Source organism: Bidens hawaiensis, unplaced genomic scaffold, assembly GCF_021521415.1.
Source record: "Bidens hawaiensis isolate Kalapana, Puna unplaced genomic scaffold, B.hawaiensis_p1.1 tig00013115_1, whole genome shotgun sequence".
Lineage (NCBI taxonomy): Eukaryota > Viridiplantae > Streptophyta > Magnoliopsida > Asterales > Asteraceae > Bidens > Bidens hawaiensis.
This window is the reverse complement of record NW_027492105.1, coordinates 293,072-314,261: the sequence shown is the minus strand read 5'-3', so window position 1 is coordinate 314,261 and position 21,190 is coordinate 293,072. Positions and strand designations below refer to the sequence as shown.

Below are 21,190 nucleotides of genomic sequence, written 5' to 3'. Positions count from 1 at the left end.
ATAGTTACTTTGCTCATTTTGTAGAATCATAAATTGTTAAACAAAATTATTTTAGAAAGACAATCATAAATTAGATTTTTTTAAAAAAATCATACTCTTTTAACTCTACTCCTAAATTATATTTATTTTGCAATCTTAGGACTTGAAGCGACAAAACATTATCCAACAACTAGGTACCGCTAGGCTAAAGGCCCTTTGATTATTCATAAAATAGATAAATCTGATTAATTGTGGTTAGGGGTGAAAATCAGGAAAGTGGGACGATGATCGTGATCACTTTCCTCGGTATTTATATCATATGGTAAATAATGATAATCAAAGTTTTTACTAATTATGTTATATTGAATATTGCAATCCGCTATAATATTTTAAAATTTTCTTATAAATGACGACACACGCTTCATAGTTCATAATTCGACATCACCTAAAATCAACACCTAAGATTTGAGCCATTGCCGCTTGTTTGACAGGAAACAAACAGCCTCTTGACTCCCAATAATAATAATAATGTCATAACCAATATATTAAGGGGCTATTTGGTAGCCTCTTAATGATTGTTTAGAGACTACCAAACAGCTATAAGTTTTTCCTACCATGCAACATTTTTTAAATATTTATTCCAGAGCATAAAAAGGATATAATTCTTGTTTATATACTTATCTAGTATTAAACTATGTCGGCTATAGTTTCAGTTTATTATTATTAAGTTCTATATTGTATAGGGTATCTAAGTGTATTTAGTATCTCTATATAATTGGTTGTAATTGTATCTCATAAATTAATAATACTTATTACCTTTTCCTAACTGATTTGGTATCAGAGCCAAAATCAGCTCCTTTTTTTCTCTAACCCTAATCGGCTCAATCTGCCGCCCAGCCCCTACTGCCTCTTGCCGACGCAACTTCCGGCCAACATAATCTTCAATGGCAGCCATAATAACCTTCTCCAATCAAGAAAAGAATACCCACAACTCTCATAAATTCGCCTTTACCCTAAAGCCTACCAATTATGGCTACTGGAGGTCGATGATCAAATCCTTCCTGACATCACATAACCTATTTCATTATGTTGACGGTACAATTCCGTGTCCAGAACATAAGGTAACCGTTGGAACTGCAACAACAGACAATCCTAGTTATACTCCCTGGATTTCTAACGATGCTCATATCCGCACGTTGCTCATCTCCACTGTTTCTAAAGACTCGTACCAGCATGTTCAGGGTAAGACATCTCGTGAAGTCTGGTTATCTCTGGAACGGGCTTATGCACCAGTCACCACTTCTCATGAATTTACTCTCCGTAGCCAACTACTACGCATCACTATGAAGGGTGATGAGAAACCTATTGACTACCTCTGTAGGGTACAAGGATATGCCACTGCCCTTGCCAACATAGGAGAACCAGTAAAAGATAAAGAAGTTGTTATGCTTACTCTTGCAGGGCTACGAGAAGAATACAACGTCTAAAAGGAACACTACTGGGTCGTCAACCACCTGTCTCCTTTTATGAAATCTTTGCCTCATTAAATGACCATAATTTTGTGGTCACCAAACTTGTGCAAAACAACCCGCAAGCACTTCTTGCTGCTACCTCTACTCCCTCACAACAACCCTACACTGCTCCTGGTCTCTTAAAATCTCAACCAACCCTTGAACAACTCCAAAATATCCAGTTGATGGCCTCTCAGTTGGGTCACCAACTGAATCTGAATCTTTCAACACAACCACAGGTTTTTTTTGGATCTCGATCATACAACACAAATCGCGGTAACCGGAACAACCGTGGCCACTCTCGGGGCAACTCACGTGGCTCTCTCAACTCACGTCCTAGAGACAATGGTGGCAGCAGACAATTTTTATGGGCCTCCACTCAAAACACCGTGTATGGTCACTGCAATTGTTGTGGAATTGGGCATCTACCTTCTCAATGCCCAAATCAGCCCAATCAGCAGAATCAGCCCGCTCCACAGGCCAATTTTTCCGCCTTTTCGGATGGAGCTTCTTCTTCTGGAAGTGCTTGGAAACCCGACACGGGTGCAACCCATCATGCCACTCCAGATTTAACTAGCTTGGACAACTCTAAGGCATACTATGGTAATGATTCATTATTTGTTGGCAATGGTAATTCCATACCCATTTTACACATTGGCTCATCTAAATTCCACTCTTCACACAGAACCTTTAACCTTTCAGATATTCTTCATGTTCCTGAACTTAAACAAAATCTTTTATCTGTGCAAAAATTTTGTCTTGACAATAATGTATTCTTTGAATTTCACTTTTCTTATTTTGTTGTGAAGGACGAGTATACACGCAGTACCCTCCTCACGGGCCCCAGTGAACAGGGTTTGTACTCTATCCGCCTTCCACAACTCAAGTCTCTGCCCAAGGTTGCCTTCACTGCTGTTAAAGCTTCCTTGAATATTTGGCATCAACGTTTGGGACATCCTCACGCTCAAGTCTTTAATTCTGTTGTTTCTTATTGTTCTTTACCTGTTTCGGACAAATTATCAAACACTTTATGTTCCTTTTGTCAAATGGGAAAATCAACTAAATTGCATTTACCTGATTCTAATTTTCGTAGTTATAATATCTTGGATCTTGTTTATTGTGATGTTTGGGGTCCGTCATCGGCACCATCGCTTGATGGTCACCGGTATTTCCTATTATGTGTTGATCATTGTCTCGATATATGTGGTTTATCCCTTAACTCAAAAATCGGATGTTTATGCTATATTAACAAACTTCATAACCATGGCTGAACGCCAATTTAACACTAAATTAAAATGCATCCAATCCGATTGGGGAGGTGAATTCCGCTCCCTCACCAACCTTTGTCGCAACCTTGGCATCATCCATCACCGTTCTTGCCCACAAACCAGCGAGCAAAACGAAATTGTGGAACGCCGACATCGGCACGTTATTGAAACGGGTCTCTCTCTACTGGCTCATTCATGTCTTCCTCAATGTTTCTGGCACTTTGCCTTCGAAACAGCCGTTTATTTAATCAATCGGTTTCCCTCACGTGTCTCCTCAAACAAATCTCCATTTGAACACGTTTTTCACCGTAAACATGATTACTCATTTCTAAGAGTTTTTGGTTCTCAATGTTTTCCTTATCTCCGCCCATACAATCGTCACAAAATCGAGTTTCGTTCTACTCCTTGTGTCTTTCTTGGCTATAGCCTTTCTCATCATGGCTATCGGTGTTTTGATCATTCCACTGAGCGTATTTACATTGTTCGGCATGTTCGATTTAATGAACATGTCTTTCCGTATACACCTTCACCAAAGCCGAACCCATCTCCACTTACATCCTCTCTGTACATCTCTATCTTTCCTAATCCACCGCCCGGTTTCTCACCAGAACCTAACACACCAGCCCCGACCTCGTCCCCAGCCAACGAACCATCTCCACCACCTTCACCATCTCACCCGTCTCCTGCTAACCCTACCCCCACGGCCCAACACTCTGCTGCCCAAACTACCCAATCCTCGGCTGCCCAAACTACCCAACCCTTGGCTGCCCAAATAGCCCATCCCTCGGCTGCCCAGCCTGCATCCACAACTGCCCAACAACAACCCCCAGCCCCTCCTCCTATGGATACTCGTTCAAGACCCCCCAACCCCAGACAACACCCTAAACGACCAGATCGATATAACCCGGCTGCTTACCTAGCCAAGACCACCTCCTCCTTACCCATTGAACCAACCAGCTTTACTATTGCCAACAAATATGCTGAATGGCGCCATGCTATGTCCGAAGAATTAGACGCGCTTCACAAAAATGGCACGTGGACTCTTGTGCCCTTCTGTACCTAACGCTAATATTGTTGATTGTAAATGGGTTTACAGGTTAAAAACTGATGAACATGGTAACATCAGCAGGTTCAAAGCCAGATTGGTTGCGAAAGGCTTTCATCAACAACATGGCGTGGACTATCATGAAACGTTTAGTCCTGTAATCAAACCCGCCACAATTCGGACCATATTGTCCTTGGCCGTTACGAATAAATGGTCCCTGAGACAACTGGATATTCAGACTGCTTTTCTGCATGGTGATCTTGAAGAAGCCGTCTATATGCTCCAACCGCAGGGGTTCGTTGATCCTACAAAACTGGATCATATTTGTTTTTTGCACAAATCCTTATATGGCCTCAAACAGGCTCCCCGTGCCTAGTTTAACAAACTGTCTGGTGCTCTTCATCAGTTGGGGTTTTTTGGGTCCAAAACTGACCCATCGTTGTTCATTCTCCATTCTCCGGGTTCTCTGGTTTATCTCTTGGTTTATGTGGATGGCATCATCATCACCGGTAACAATCCTGACACGGTTGCTAAGCTCATTACCCGCCTCAATTCACTTTTTGCTCTTACAGATTTGGGGCAACTACATTATTTTCTCGGAGTGGAGGTTGTTCACAAGAAATCAGATTTGGTTCTTTCCCAACGAAAATATATTTGCGGCATTTTACATCGAACGGGCCTGGCTGACTGCAAACCAATTTCCACTCCCATGCACACCTCTCATGTCTTACTTCCTGATGATAGTCCTCTCTTGGACGATCCCTCTTGGTATAGACAAACAGTTGGCGCCCTTCAGTACGCGACCCTTACTCGTCCTGATATTGCGTTTGCAGTCAATCGGGTGTGTTAATTCATGCACGCTCCAACGGAAAATCACTGGGATGCTGTCAAACGCATCTTGCGTTATTTACAGGGTACTATGAATATGGGTCTTTGGTTTCGTCACAACACGGGCTATCGGCTACAAGCCTTCTCTGATTCTGACTGGGTTGGTTGTCCAATCGACCGGCGCTCCACGGGGGGATTTGCTATATACTTGGGTTCAAACCTCATCTTCTGGTCAGCTCGCAAACAGCAAACAGTTTCTCGCTCCTCTACTGAATCAGAGTACAAGGCCATTGCATATACTATTGCAGAATTAATTTGGCTAAAGTCTCTTCTTCGTGAACTTGGCTTACACAGCGAGGCACCGACACTTTGGTGTGACAATCTTGGTGCCACATATCTCAGTGCCAATCTGGTGTTTCATGCCCGTACTAAACATATCGAGGTTGACTGCAACTTTGTTCGTGAACAGGTTACTCAATGCCATCTCAATGTCAAGTTTATTTCAACCAATGATCAAATAGCTGATATCTTTACGAAGCCCTTGTCTTCTCAAAAGTTTGAGTTTTTGTGGTCCGAGTTACAGATTGCTAACCGCCCTGAACTTGCGGGTGAATATTAGACTATGTTGGCTATAGTTTCAGTTTATTATTATTAAGTTCTATATTGTATAGGGTATCTAAGTGTATTTAGTATCTCTATATAATTGGTTGTAATTGTATCTCATAAATTAATAATACTGATTACCTTTTCCTAACTGATTTCTAGATATCAATAACAAACAGAGTTAATCATTACTAACCTTTAATCATGTTTGTTCCAACATTTAACAGTACATATAAACACACTATTAGTAACTACACAAGTATGATGTCCCATATACCATGTATCATAAATATCCTGCATAATTTAAAACTAGTCATCTTCTGGCTCAGCAGAAAAATCAGGCTCTTCAGGCTTCTGTAACTTAATCAAATCAACATCCTTCGTCTTCAATATCCCACGCCTCGTGTTTGTAGCGAATCTCGAAGCTATTATTGTGACATTGAGCGGATTCGCGTTGTATGATGACACATCATCATGATGTTCAGTTTCATGACCATCACGATGATGAATATCTTCATCGTCATCAGGACGATACGATGACTCACTCATACTCAAATTCCACTGCATCCTTCTCTTCTTTCTCCGTCTCCATACCGCTTGAATAAAGCACGCAGCCCATGTTCGCCAATGATACGAGTAAAACCGAAAGGTGTGTTGTAGTTTCTTACTGTGTAACCGTCCGAACTGATTTGCAACAAACTTTAAATCTTCTGCGCGTAATGCAAAAGCTTCTACTTCACTTAATGCTTTAACGGTTCGTGTGGAAGATGGTAAGTTTAGAGTGGATTTGGGGAGTAGGGCCCATGCGAGCAACTCTTCGCCACAAACGTCACCGGGCCTTAATGTTATCGAGTTGAAAAAGCCCGTTCGGCCTCCGTTAGTAGTGGAGCTATCGAGTCTTCCTCGGATTATAAAAAGCATCTCTGAAACGGGATCACCTTCGCGTACTATGTATGTGTCTTGAGTACTTAGTGATGATACTAACCGCTCGCATATAGCATCAAGTAGTTGATCGTCCATTTGAGAGAAAAATGGGACCTGTGAATTGTTAGTTACTAACTTGATCAATGTAACATTACAAAACATTACATTATGAAGAGAACAAAATGAACAAACCTAAATTGCTTAATTATTCTTTATTAGTGGTTAATGTTTTTTTCAACATATACTTCTTAAATGTTCATAAAAAACCATCAAACTAATTTGTTTATATGTTCTTTTTTGAACTTTAACTATTTACCTACACATGTGCAGATTGTATCCACTTTTTCATACTACTTTTTGAAAGAAATCCAATTTTTCCTTTTTACTAGAATAGTTTAGGAGGTTTTATGTATTACAACTCATTTGAGACATTTCCTGCAATATTTTTTTTATTTGACCCGTTAGAGATAATACTAGAGAAGGTGAGTATCTTACACGTCGAACAAGATCGAGGCACAAGTGGCGTTGTATGTCTCGACGAAGATCTGAAGGCAAATTGCGCAAAATAGATTCTTCATCAACACCACGTGTTGCAAGCCACTTGTACTGAACAAACTTACGAACACGTTCTTGCAAATCATGAGGTAGTTGTCTGTGTCTCATCCATGACTCAGTATCCCGCCGTCTAAGCCTCCATTCCTCAAGCCTGACAGTGATGGATTGCAGATATGTCTACATAAAAAAAGAGCATAAAAATAAGAAAACATACATTGTTCAACCAATATAGTAATAAGATTGGCTTGTCATGCAACAAATAGACTAGAAACATTACCTGCATATTTCATATTAGATGAGCAAATAATACAAGTCCCATGATCGCGATGAGTATGGCAAACGATGTTTCTCCAATGAACGTGCTTGTGGACAAATTTTGTCAATATGAACTGCATTTAATCATATTTAAAATTTTGGTTCTTTATGTAGTTCAAAAAAAAAGTACAAAACAATAGAACCATACCTCAAGTTTTGTAAGCCCCACCATAAGCAATAGAAGTACTTTTCAAAGAAATTGGCGGAAACGACACCTTTTGCAACAGCAGGTCCAAATATCCCATATTTGAAGCCGGTATCATTGTCTGGATCACAAATTTGAAAAAGATTTGTCCCGTTGGCCCATATCTTCCGTCCTTCATCGTTTGACGACCCACAGTCCAAATAACGAAGTGAACACATCATTGGATTATTATCGTGTCTGCAAGTCGTTTTCCAGCATGTTGCGTGTCGTTCAAATGACAGCAAGTACCATGATGACCCTAAAACCAACCGTAATGTATACACCATGATTGAACTTATAAAGATGATAAAAATTGAAACTTTTAGAGGTTAAAGATCGAATATTAAAGAAAAGACTACTTACATGACTAGCTAACATGTATAATACAAGATTATATGCTGCACCAGCCCAAGCAGTTTTGGTGACAACTCCTGTAGTTTTGATGATTTGAGAGCTTAAAGGGAAGATCAGATAAAGTCTTGGAATGTATTGCAGGAGTACAATAAGTACTAAAGCGTTGGTGGTGTGATCCGCACTTGGGGTTCTTATTGCTGGGATAATGAACCATATGACAATCTGAGTAAGATTAAAAAAGAACACAATGTGATTTTAAATTTCAAAATTCTATTAACTTTATACCATAAGAATGAGAACTAATATGTCTAAATTGTGATTACAAACTTTGGTTAACAACGATTCTACTATTTTATAACCAAAGTTACCAACAAACAAACAAACATAGAAAGTAAAATCCACTCATAGCAAGCTATTGATAGGGTCTGGGGGAGGGTGGGCCCGAGGCCGCTCCAATTGACCCCCCGATTCCAAAACATTTTTTTACATGTAGAGTATAGTAATCCAGATAACATAAAGCGGGACTAAGGGAGTCAAAACAACAACAAAACGAAAAGTACTGATAATAATATTAGTAGACATAATCACTTTCAAAACGCACATCAAAGCACAACCACAATGCCAAAAACATTTCAACTTTCACACAAGACTAACGAGACGTGCATTTTACATTTTAGCTTAAAAAGATTAACTAAAATAAAACCAAAGTCATGCATACCTGTGGTAGAGGCAATGTTGCAACAAGATCTATAAAAAAATTCGACTTCAAGTACCGCCTCGCAATCTTCTCCTGATCCATAACAAGTTCACCTCTACCCAACACTCTTGAACTTGGCGAAACATACGCAGTCCTGAACTTAATAGCTATATTCAACATATAAAACACATCCGCCATCGTGCGCAAACACGTAACAACAATCCCTAACTTCAAATCAGACAACATACAAGAACCACCACCACCTTCACTTTCAACAGAAGGCAGATAAAAAAACAATGGATCCACAAAAAGTGCCACCAAACAAGAAAAAAGAAAAATCCTATTCCATTGTAAAATAACATCACTTCCAGGATCCAAAACCCTTTTTCCCTTTGACTCATTATTTTCTTCAGGGTGGATTCTTGATCTCCCTAATTTAATAATACTCACATGATTAGAACTTGAAATTGGTCTACTTTTGCCATTATTCATCAACAATGGGGCTGAAATCTTGTGTTCAGGTAACTGTTTTTCTGGGATTTGCCAAGAATGGTCAAACCTGTTTCATTTGTTCAAAATATTATGGAATCATAAAACAAGAATGTGGAAAGTGCATAAAGGTGTTAACTTTAGTACAAAAAAATAGGATTTAACCTGACTTGCTTCTCTGATTTGAAGTCCATGATGGTGAAATGTGGCAAATCTTTAATCTTGAACAATGCCCAGATGGAAAGCTTGCATTTTTTTATAAAGTTTTGAGTTTTATTATGTGGGATGAATATTAGAAGCTAGAAGTTAGAATCTTTTTGGGATGGGTTGAAAGATATGCATTGGTACGTGAAGAATCACAATGCAGAAACCCACAAGATTTTGATGAATGAGCTGAAACTCAGTTTTTGTGAAAGAAAGAGTAGACTACAAAATATAGTCCTTTAAGTATGCTTTGTTTTGCAGTTTTAGTATTAGTTTTTTTGTATGGTTTTGGTCCAAATTCTGAAGTTGCTAATGAGAGATATTTAGTCAATTTATATTTATCTTCTAACTAGTTTAATAAGTTTAAAACAAATTATCAAATTTAAGGCAAGTATAGAAAAGTGAAGTTTACATAAAGAAATTAAAACTTTTAAAGTCATTCAAAATCAAGATAAATATCAATAAAAGGAAATAAAATCTTAAATTTGATCCAAGTGATTAGGGGTGTTCATGGTTCGGTTCGAAACCGCGAAACCGTCCAAACCGGTCATCGGTTTGGTTTCGCGGTTGGTTCTTTTTCTTTACTCTCGGTTGGTTGGTTTGAAAATTTCCACACCGTAGTGAACGGTTTGAACCGAAAACCAACCGCATAAACCGGACCGGACCGTATGATTTATTTATATGTATTTTTTAAATATTTCATATAATATATATGTGTATATACATATACACTACTAAACATTGACAAATATTAATAATAAACAAAAAAAAAGGTGGGCTAAGCCCAAATCAAAAATGCAAGAAACCTTAATTGGCCTTTTGTTTTCTTAAATGAGATCCCAAAAAAGTAAAAATAAGTTGTTTGCTAAATTATATAAATAATTGTGACTTGTATAACATTTACATATCATGAATTATTTTGGACATATTGTATAAAGACCGAACAAGGCCAAACCGCGAAACCAAACCTAACCAAACCGTTATTAACGGTTCGGTTTTGGTTTACGAAAATCAAAAACCGTTACTAACGGTTTGGTTCACTGTTTGACCTAAAAACAGCGAAAACTGGACCGCGAACACCTCTACAAGTGATGTATTTCCTTTACATCTTGATAGCATTTTTTTACGTCAAATATCTATTTACTTTTCGGGACTCGAACTTAGAGTATTTGGGCTGTTTAATAGACTTTGTCTTTATCACTAGGCCACCAACCCTAACATATCTTGGTAAAAGATGGATTTTGCCTTTTTTTTTTTAGCTGAAACAGTTTTGATTTTAGATAACGTGATGAGTCGGTTGGCTATTTGATTCGAATATTTTAAATTTATTTATATTTTAAGTTCTGTGAAATCTGATTGAATAATAAATTTTGAACGAGTGTGGAATTAAAAAGTTATATTAGTTGAGAGATTACAAATTGACAAATTATCTCTTACACAATAATCCTTTTGTTACACAAATTATCCAGATGATTGATCGAGTTGAAATCAACAATAACAGCAAAATTTGTCACTAAACTAAAACTTCAAAATGACATAAAATTAAGGGACTATTTTGTAATTAGTTTAGAAAATCTTTTTTTGGTTGACTTTAAAGTGGTAAAAGTAGAAAGAAGAAATAACAATACACATAAATTCCCCCTAACTTTACCTAATTAACATTTTTGTCCAAAATCATCTCCATGCTTTGTTAAACCGATGCTTACACTTTAGTAGTAATAATAATAATAATAATAATAATAATAATATATGTTTACTAAAAATATCAAGCGATAGTTTAATTCATTAGTCAACTATAAGTGATCTTGAATTATAAATAAAAATTATTGTTTTAGACCGAGACTAAGTTAACATATTAGGAGTCAAATCACATATCGTTTGCTTGCTATGAGTCATCAAAGGTTTAACTGTCCAGTTATTTTTTTTTTGCTTAACTAGCCAGGCCGAAACATATTTCTATCAAAAAAAACTTCTTACAAGTTTGAATTATTGATTTTTTAAACTTGTTTTTATGTTTAGAATGATCATTGAAATTCTTCTTCTTTTTTTCTTTAATAATTTTTTTATTTTCTACATATTATTAATCTTTAAGTTAGTTATGACATATCTTTATTTTTAAGGTTGCTATGTGAGTGGTCCAAACCATTGAGCTAACTAACAGAGCATAGCATATGGTATGATAATCTGTCGGATTTTTAATTATAGCATATGGTATAATTACTATGATACTCATAGTAATTATACCTTTAGCTCATTTTCCATATCAAATTTATAATATCAATATCACATGTATTTAAAACAAGAAAATGTTTTTCACATTTAAAACAATGTGATGTACTGATATACATATTTGAGTCTTGATTACGAAATATGCTTTTAGTGTGGTTTCCAACTTATGCAAGCACTCGTTGTCAATTTGTCATTAATAATGATTAATGACACAACATCAATGTGTAATATCAATAAAAAATGTTATTTAAAAGAAGAGTGGCTAAAGATGCTAGAAAATAATAGTGTAGGGATGATTGTGTAAATTGTGGAAACATAAAACAAAACGAAAGACAGCTCAGAGTGTTGACATTTGACAAGCAGGTCGTGGACGGCACAACCTGGGACTCACTCTTCATGGAGGACGATAAAGATAATATTTTATGTGTCCAACAATAAAACGTTTAATTTTATTACTTTTAAAAGCAGTTACATGTATTCGAAATGTTATTTTTCATAAGTTGGTTTAATAAAATGTCATTTTTTTATATGGAAAAATATGGTGCCTATTTAATTCCGCGACAGATTTTTTTACGGGAATACATCGTTTACAAAGACGTGATATCACAACAAATACGTAATATGATTATACAACATATTCTATTAATACAGTGAAAAACATTATTAATAGAACATGTTCTATAATCATATTGTTAGTTAGACTATTTGTAGTGGTTTAATCAAAAGGTAAGAAAAATCTTGTCATGTCATTATCACGGAGGTATGGGATCAATCATTAACTTTTCACTCAAAAACACGTAACGGTTTAACTAACAACACAATTAATATTTAATCGTCTTTTAATATATAAACATGTGAGTAAGAGTGATTGATTGGATTAAAGTTGCGGCCCCATCTTTTGAGCCCCTTACCCGTTGACGTGTTAACGCATGAAGGGGCAACCAACCCTTTGACGCCTCACTTCTTCACTATGAAATGGTATGATGGGCGTGATCCGGTTGATGTAGAGAGGGCGTTTAGCTCACTACGATTGACCTTATCAAGAAATAATATATAGACTAACTAGCTTAAAAATTAATTTCTTTTTAAAAGTTTAAAATAGCCGAGTTCTTTTATGCCCTTTTCCAACCATTAGTTTTATGAGTTATTTGCATCATGTTATCTTCTTTTAAGTTCTCCCTAACCCTAGTACCAACTTTTTAATGTCATGGCTTTTATTATTATTATTATTATTATTATTATTATTATTATTATTATTATTATTATTATTATTTCACTGCGGATATTGTAATAAGTAGAATAATGCAATAACAAATAAATAAACACGCGTATAGTTTTTAAGACCGGCCCTTTTATTTAACCTAATAATAACAAACTAAAGAGTAAGAGAGCCCAATAGTGATAGTCCAATACCCATTTTGTTTAGCCAACAAAACATTTTTTTCCATTCATTTTTATCAAATCATTGTTGATCTTTGGGAGAAACTTTATATAAAGGCTTATTTTTTTAGTATCCGCTTTAGGCACTTGAATTCTCAAAGACGAGCCTGAGTCTACGTGAAGAGCATTCAATTAAGATGACGGATCAAAAATGCATTACTATTTTCAAACTCAAACATAACTTAGATTTAGTGTTATTGATTGCTCCGTTAAAACTAGTGCTAAAGCCCATGTAAAAAATTCATGGTGAATGTAACTTTGTATATTTATATTTGTAACTTTTAGAAAATTATATTGTAAGAAGTTAGTTATGTTTAGTTGATATTTTGGGCTAGATTCTGAATGTGTAGATTCTATATGACTCAATAATAATGAAAACAATGCAGCCGGCAAATGGAAGTTATGAAACAACAAATTTTTTCTAAGAAAATTGTAAATGAAAAAATACTTATATGTTACTAAATATTATAAATAGGGATAAATTAAATGATTTCAATTAGAGAACCAAAAATTTGGATTTGGTTCATATCTGGTTTTTGTTTGATACTTCTATAGTTCTATACCCACACTGGCTATGTATTTTTCGATCTTGATCCTATCTAGTTTGACTCATGTAACACGCCAGCGATCACAATTCAAACCATTTTGTCACCGTGATATTGAAAAGGTTGCACATAAAAAGGAGACTAGCGAACATAAAAAAAATGTTCAACTAATCGGCATCACTTGATTGTCAGATATGTAAATAACACATAAACATCATATTAAAGAAAAAAAAAGAGACTATCATCAATAATTGATCAGATATCATAAGGTGATTTGGTGATAAAGGCCCAATTAAAGTATACTCGAGAAGAAGGAAACGAGCCACAGCTGCCAATACGGGCCAGCTGAATTCTGTTTTTGGGCTTAAGCTAGACCATTTGGTCAAGGAGTTAGTGGTAAGTTGGAAGAGTGGGGAGCAGTTACTATGGCTTTTATTAACAGGAAGATAAAGAGTGAGGAGCTGTTCTAATGCCAGCAGTTACTATTTTGGGTTAATAAATCAGGCTTCTTACTTTGTATTCCTCATTCTAGTTTTTCATTATCAAAGTATTATGTAATTGGAGACATTGCTCCTCTCGAATTGAGATGTTTATCTCAGTCTAAATAAAAGTTGCCTGCTCGAATTTTAGATATTATCATTTGGGAACATGACACATGAGTCTCATTGTTGCAAAATCATATCGACATTGTTGCATGTCCTTTTGGCCCACCGAAAAACTTGCTAAAACGTTTAAAACATCTTTTTCCAACAAACAACGCTAACACCTAACTGAATTAGACGGGGGGGGGGGGGGGGGGGGTCTCATTCGACTCATTAATAACGAAACATACACTGCGCAATTACTTGACTCTTTAGTCTTTACCAAACCTTCAATACATCAACCCAAATATCTAACTTTATAGAACGTTTAAATACTATATAATAAAATACAGTAGCGAAACCAAGAATTTTTTCATCAATTTCGAACATATAAAACAAAGTGTAGAATCGAAATGCAGAGGAAGGTTGTACTTATTCACTTTAAATGGATAGATGTACCATACATTACATACCCTTTAAGAATATAATCAAATCATTTAAAGACAAAAATGAAAAAAAAAAAAGTGTACCTCAAAAATCTAGCAAATTACTGTTTTACCCTCCTGCTGCTGCTATATTAACCAAAACATCACTCATCCCTGCCCCTGAGACTTCTATATTCCCAAATTTTCTCAAACACAGGAACCTTAATTATCATTAAATAATAATAATTATTATTATTATTATGTTAAACTCCATTTACAACCACCCTAGATTCAGTTTTTGACACCAGGATGTCATTATTCTTCAAATCTCCATTTTGACCTTCAAGGGCTTTTTCGTCTTTCTTATTATTCGTAACTTTCCGAGGCCGTTTACTGAGAAAACCCGACGAGATCAACGGCTTCAGTTTTGCTCCAGAAGAACTTGGCTTTGCTGGTTTTTCAAACTCCATACCGTTAGCTTCTTCACCGTTGCTCGAACTAGAAGACACGTTTCTCATTTTACCCTCGATGTCATCACTAACATTATTCTGAATGGCAGCGGGTTTGTTTGGTGCAGTTTCGTTTTCAATGGCGACTGTACAATCACTGGTGCAGTCTCCGTTATTATTTATAACTGAAAAATCTGTCTTTGAATCGGCTGTGTCAATGTCCATGTCACCAGTGGCTGAATTTTGAGATGTAGAGATGTTAATGTCTGCTGAGGCGTCATTAGCAGCATCAACTAATTCTGTAGTCGATGAAGAGTCAACAGGTTGGGTTGCGATAGGTGTCTTTTCTTGGGATGTGTTTGGTGTTTGAATGCCATCGGTTTTAGAAGCTTCTTCAACTGGACTTAAGCATGAATTTCTGGCGGAAACTCTGAAAATAATCAACAATAATACATGTAATTATTGGTTAAAATAGCAAAAATATGTAATGTTTTTATTTTAGAAACATTATATAATAATTTTGTACACCATCTTTGTTTCTTTTACACAATACTTAATTTGTATAAATTGTTTTACCAACAGAGTTTTTTTTTTTATAAATTATATAAATTCTTTTAAATAATTTGATTTGGTTAAAATTTAAAAGGTAATTTGATTATAAATAAAAATGAATGTAAGAAGTGGTGATGATATGAAAAGGTACTGTTTGTCGGAATAGAGTGAAAACGGGCATTTTTGAAGAATTAGTGAAAATCTGACATGGCAACTGGCTAGGCGTTTGTGGGTATAAATATGTACCTATTATACAGAAGCATATAAGCACCCTGTGACAGCACTTCATCCAGCTCAACCGTTTCAACCTGCAAGAAATTGTGGGTCGGTTAGAAACAAATATAAATGAAAACTTCTATGGATGATTGAAGAGATGACACCGAGAATACACACACACACGTGTGTTTGTGTAACGAGAGAGAGAGAATGCACCTTGCAGTCATCAATTCTGTACCAATTCCCAGAAAAGTCCTTAGTAAAACAAATGTAATGGCCAAAATATGATGCATTCAGCATATCGACATGGACAACAACCGCATATAGCCTGTATATATTATTGCCATCTGCATCTTCACTCATGTAGGGACTAAGATCTAAAGTTTCTGGGAATGTCACTCTCTCCCACTCTGCATAACAAAATAAAAAAATAATCACTGACTAAAATATTGATTTACATTACATAATGATACAATAAAAGATGATAATTTCATAAGTCAACACAATATTTTCAAAAGTGTATTATAGATGAACAACTCTAGTTTTACGAACCTGAAATCGTTTTAACGCAATGGTAAGAATATTTGGAGCCATGTTAATGTTTAGTCGTTTCCATGCTAAGACATAGTCATTACATCTGAAAAACAGTTCAACAGCGAAGTCAGCTGACAATTTCATATGTCGATTGACTTGCTAACAAAATGGACAAAAATACATAAATTGCAAAAAAAAAAAACAGTAATGTAAGAAAATTTGAAACCATATTATAGGTTGTTACTGAATAAGAAAACAATGAAGATTACCCGTCACATTTGTACTTATTATCTCCTTCAAGCCATTCTTTGACTGTAAATTGATCTAAGCATTCCTCAAGAGACGCAGCATCCCCTTGGATTTCAACAGTCAAATCCATCATATTTTCAAACTGATTCGACACATTATTGCACTTTGTACCGATCACCTACAAATCATTCCATTAGATAAATGCAGGCCTTTAAAAAATAGATAAACAAACCAAAAGTTTCAATAATTGGTCATTTCATTATATGCGAAGTGTACAAAAGATTACTTAAACAGATATTATTAAAAGAAGTGGCTGCGAATAAAGACACCTGAGACTGAAGGCGGCCTCCAAATATATGTTGAATAAGTGTTGTCTCCTGAGAGCTAGGATGCACAGCTCTTTCTCCACCATATTCATCAAGGCAAACTGATTGCATAGTGTCGATAACAAACCTGGCAAATGTGAAAGCTATGCATTCAGTAGCAGATATTTGAATAAACAAGGTTAGTTATTTTTTTTTAATCAAAGACGTGTGCATGCATATTAAACTAATCAAATATGAAATAAAGAAAACCTCATGAACTCGTGTGCATCCTCTTGTTTCCCATAACCGAGATTACCACCAATGTTAGGCAATCGTGACAAAATATTAACTGGTGAAAATGCATGGTTACTTTGGCAGGCTCTTTCCATATGAGCTTGAAGTTCACATAAAAAGCACCAATCATTTCGCCGACCTAATAAATCAAAAACATAAAAAAAAAAAATAAGAATTCTATGCAGAAGTGAGAAGACAGCTTTTTTCCGTAACAGAAAGAACAAAATAAATCATTCATTTTTTCAATTTTAAAATACAAGAAAATGGTTAAAACGCAATGCTAATTCAACTCTTTTAACATTCTATAAAAACGCATACACAAAATTTATTTTTTTATTGAGCCTATGCATGTGTAGGTAAACATTTTAAAAAGAACATACAAACAAATTAGTATAATGGTTTAGCATGTGCATAACATAGAAATTTGTACATAAGAAGTACACAAACACACACGCACACATATATGAAGAGAGAGAAAGAGAAGTAATTACATTCCCTCCTATGGCCTTTCTCAAGCAAATAGGCAGCAAGTGGACGAGTGTACGCTAAACATTGTAAAACAACGTTGGCAAAACAGCTGTTAAATGAAAAAAAAAATCATCAGAATTTCTAGAAAAACATGAACACAAGAAAGTAAATGGATAAAAACAGCCATAAAAAGACACATGTTTCCACAATTCAGAAGCCCGCAAGGAGGAAACCCTTGATTCCTCCAGTTAAACAGCTCCACAAACTTGTCATAAGGAAAAACAACCTGAACCAGAAAATATTCAACCCAACATTAAAGCCATTTACTGTAAAGCAATTTAAACCAACAAATGCAGACAACAATAACCAATCTTGACCTTCTTCATCTGTGTGGAATTACTAGTCCCCGGAACTATCGAACTCGCAGTAGAGTTTCTTCTCCGCGACAGCCGAAAATCTTCGCATTTTTCCTTGTGCCCAGATTTCCAATGAGACCTTTGACATGATTCTGAACTGAAATATAGAATACAACAAACTAAAACCAAAATAAAGAAACAACACTATACAAGTATACATAACGTTAAAACACAATGTCACAAAACACTAAAGAAAGTCAAAATCTTTCACAGCAGACCAGACTATATCAACAAAAAGCTTCAGATAAACCATCTTTAGGGGCATAATCTTGCATCATCCAATAAAAAAATAATGTTCATAGAGATTCTGATCAAGAGATATCTAAAGATCTTTTCAATGAAAAATTAAGAGCTTTTATAAATTCGACAGAACTTAACTACCTCAAAATTTGTCAGAATTCATATCATATAAACTCAAGATCATAAAAATAAAAACTTTACAACAGAACAGGCTATACCACCAAAGTGCCTCATATATAACAATCTTTTGAGGTAAAATGTTGCATCATCCAATAAAACATCAACGGCTTTTTTATAAAAAAATCCATAGAGATTGTGATCAAGGGGTGTCTAATAATCTTTCCAATACAAAACGAAGGCCTTTTTATTAACACAACTCAAAATAAACCCAACCCTGCAGCTGTATTAGTCAGAAATTACATCATAACCTCAAGAAACCATAAAAATCAAAACTTTAATAAACATAAGCATGAGTTAACGTTTTTTAATCAGTATCATCCAACAAAAAGAATAATGTTCATACAGATTGTGATCATGGGATATCTAAAGATATTTTCAACGAAAAGTTAAGGGCTTTTAATTCAACAGGACCTAACTACCTCAAAATAAACCCAACCCTGCAGCTGAATTAGTCATAACCCACATCATACAACCTCAAGAAAACATAAAAACAAAAAATTGAATAAACATAAATTTACCTTTTTTAATACCAGTATTATCAAATAAGAAAAACAATGTTCATACAAATTCTGATCAAGGGATATCTAAAAATATTTTCAATGTAAAATTAAGGGCTTTTATAAATTCAATAGAACTTAACTACCTCAAAACAAACCCAACCCTGTGTCTATATCAGTCATAAATCACATCATATAACCTCAAGAAACCATAAAAATCAAAACTTTATACAAGCATAAACATAAATTAATGTTTATTAATACAGATTGTGATCAAGGGATATCTAATAATCTTCTGAATAAATAATTAAAGCCTTTTACTTTTAACCAGCTCAAAATAAACCCGACCCTGCAGCTGTATTAGTAAAAATTCACATCAACCTCAAGAAACCATAAAAATCAAAACTTTAACAAACACAAACAAACATTTTTGAATACCAATATCATCCAATAAAAAAATAGTGCTCATACAGATTGTGATCAAGGGACATCTAATAATCTTTTCAACAAACAATTATAGTATTTTAATTTCAACAACCTCAAAAATAAACCCAACCCTGCAGCTATATTAGTCATAACCCACATAATATAACCTCAAGAACCCATAAAAATCAAAACTTTAACAAACACAGATAAACAAATTTCATTACCATACAAACCCAAGAAACCATAAAAATCAAAACATCAACGAACACAAAAACAAATTAACATTTATTAACACCATACAAATCCAAGAAACCATAAAAATCAAAACTTTAATAAACATAAACACAAATTAATAGTTTTCAATACCATACAACCTCAAGACAAATTAACCTCAAGAACCTATAAAAATCAAAACTTCAACAAACACAAACACAAATTAACATTTATTAACACCATACAAATCCAAGAAACCATATAAATCAAAACTTTAAAAAACACAAACACAAATTAACAGTTTTCAATACCATACAGCCTCAAGGACCTATAAAAACCAAAACTTTAACAAACACAAATTAACAGTTTTCAATACCATACAACCTCAAGAACCCATAAAAATCAAAACTTTAACAAACCCAAACACAAATAAACAATTTTCAACACCATACAAACCCAAGAACCCATAAAAATCAAAACTTTAACAAACAAACAAACGTTTTTCAATACCAGTATCGAACGGCTTTACACCGGGCACAATGCTTGGTGGTCAGGCAGCCACAAACAACACAGGGATCACTCGTAGCAGCAAGACCCGGCATGGAACGAGACCCAATCGTGGTGTTAATATTATTATGAGAATTGGAGTGGTGAATGAACAAGTAATTAGCGGCTGCAGTCTTGAGTGAGTAAATCAAGGCACAGATAACCGCGAAAGCTGTAACAGCGAGCCCAAGATACCAATTCAGATCCAAAGGAGGATTAAGATTATGATGATATTGTTCATGCATCGACAATGACTCTCACTTTGTGATTATTATTTATAATAACAATAATAATATTGTTGTTGATGGGCCGATTAGGGTTTTTCATGGGTGAAATTTATGGATCCAATTTGATTGATTGATTGGAGAACGATGATTCTTGGGATTTTTTCTTCCGATTATTATGGAATTGCTGCATTAGCTTAAGTCGTTCAACGGTGTCGTATAGCGTTAATTATGGTTAAGGAAACTTGATCTTTCGGTGAATATAATTAAATCCATAATTAAATCTTTTAACTAAAGATGGCTTAAATTATTAAATAATAAAATTGTACTTTTGATTAGCTACAAAAACAGCTTTTTTGAGTTTTTAGTTTCTACGAACTTTTTAAATTAGAGACTTCTGTTACTCCACTTCGGTGAGATTATATTGTCTTAGCCGGATCGACGTTAGATTTAAAAGTTGGTTTGGTGTTTGTAACACCCTAACCTTAGGCGTTTGTAACACCTCGACCTTAGGCGGATTATACGCATGGTAAGTTAAGCAAGTTGAAGATTATAAGCACTTAAGTGAGCGAACCGGAGGAGTTCGGTTCAACAACTAATCCTAAAAAAATATTAAATATTTATAGGTTCAACGGAATGTAGATGAGGAATGAAAGAACATGCAAAAGAATAGAGGGTTCGGTTCATGATTTGGAGTTTTTAGCTGTGGAGAAAAATATATATTTACACTAAAGTTGTTTCTAGATTTTCCGTCGTAAAAGTTATGTATAGTTTAGTTTTAGTTTTTGACAAAAGGTTACGTTGTGATAATATTTTTTATCCTATTTCGTAAGTTTGACTCGTTTCAAGAAAAGTCGAAACAAGCCTAAAAAGAAGAAAAACGAGTTAAGTGAGTGGTTTGCTTTTGGGCACACATAAACTGACTTTATTTCAGGTTTGGTTCCGACATGATAAAAATATTATTTTATAATTTCGGATTAAATAATCATGTTTTATAAGTTAATGCTATAAAAAATTCCAAAACTTTAACTGCCTAGACGCATAAGCGGGCCGAGATCGTTTTTGATGAACTAACACCGTTGTCAAATTATTTTCGACAAGGCATTAACTTTTGAACGAAAACATATTGCAAAAATAATACACAATAGATAATAAAAAGAAGAATCTTGAAACTTTGAATGATTTACTTTTTAGAAGTCAAATCT

General features: G+C 35.0%; 2 protein-coding genes and 1 pseudogene across 3 annotated transcripts; 1 reads left to right on the top strand and 2 right to left on the bottom strand.

Annotated features, from left to right (window-relative positions):
* The first annotated feature begins 923 nt into the window (after positions 1 to 923).
* On the top strand, positions 924 to 1,466 carry LOC143543241 (uncharacterized). The gene has a single exon (XM_077035608.1). It carries the CDS (start codon positions 924 to 926, stop codon positions 1,464 to 1,466), a length of 543 nt encoding a protein of 180 aa, XP_076891723.1.
* Positions 1,467 to 5,484: 4,018 nt separating this feature from the next.
* On the bottom strand, positions 5,485 to 9,009 carry LOC143543280 (putative cyclic nucleotide-gated ion channel 14; annotated as a pseudogene). Its single transcript, XR_013137041.1, has 7 exons — positions 8,918 to 9,009; positions 8,285 to 8,822; positions 7,569 to 7,788; positions 7,177 to 7,471; positions 6,991 to 7,102; positions 6,654 to 6,890; positions 5,485 to 6,272 (listed from the first exon to the last, which is right to left on the bottom strand). The product of XR_013137041.1 is annotated as a putative cyclic nucleotide-gated ion channel 14 (transcript).
* A 5,255-nt stretch (positions 9,010 to 14,264) lies between these two features.
* On the bottom strand, positions 14,265 to 20,006 carry LOC143543240 (ubiquitin carboxyl-terminal hydrolase 18-like). Its single transcript, XM_077035607.1, has 11 exons — positions 19,726 to 20,006; positions 17,621 to 17,756; positions 17,441 to 17,529; positions 17,267 to 17,352; positions 16,752 to 16,914; positions 16,506 to 16,629; positions 16,197 to 16,354; positions 15,928 to 16,030; positions 15,610 to 15,801; positions 15,424 to 15,485; positions 14,265 to 15,055 (listed from the first exon to the last, which is right to left on the bottom strand). Exons 1-11 carry the CDS (start codon positions 20,004 to 20,006, stop codon positions 14,440 to 14,442), a joined length of 2,010 nt encoding a protein of 669 aa, XP_076891722.1. The 3' UTR covers positions 14,265 to 14,439.
* Between the last annotated feature and the right edge of the window lie 1,184 nt (positions 20,007 to 21,190).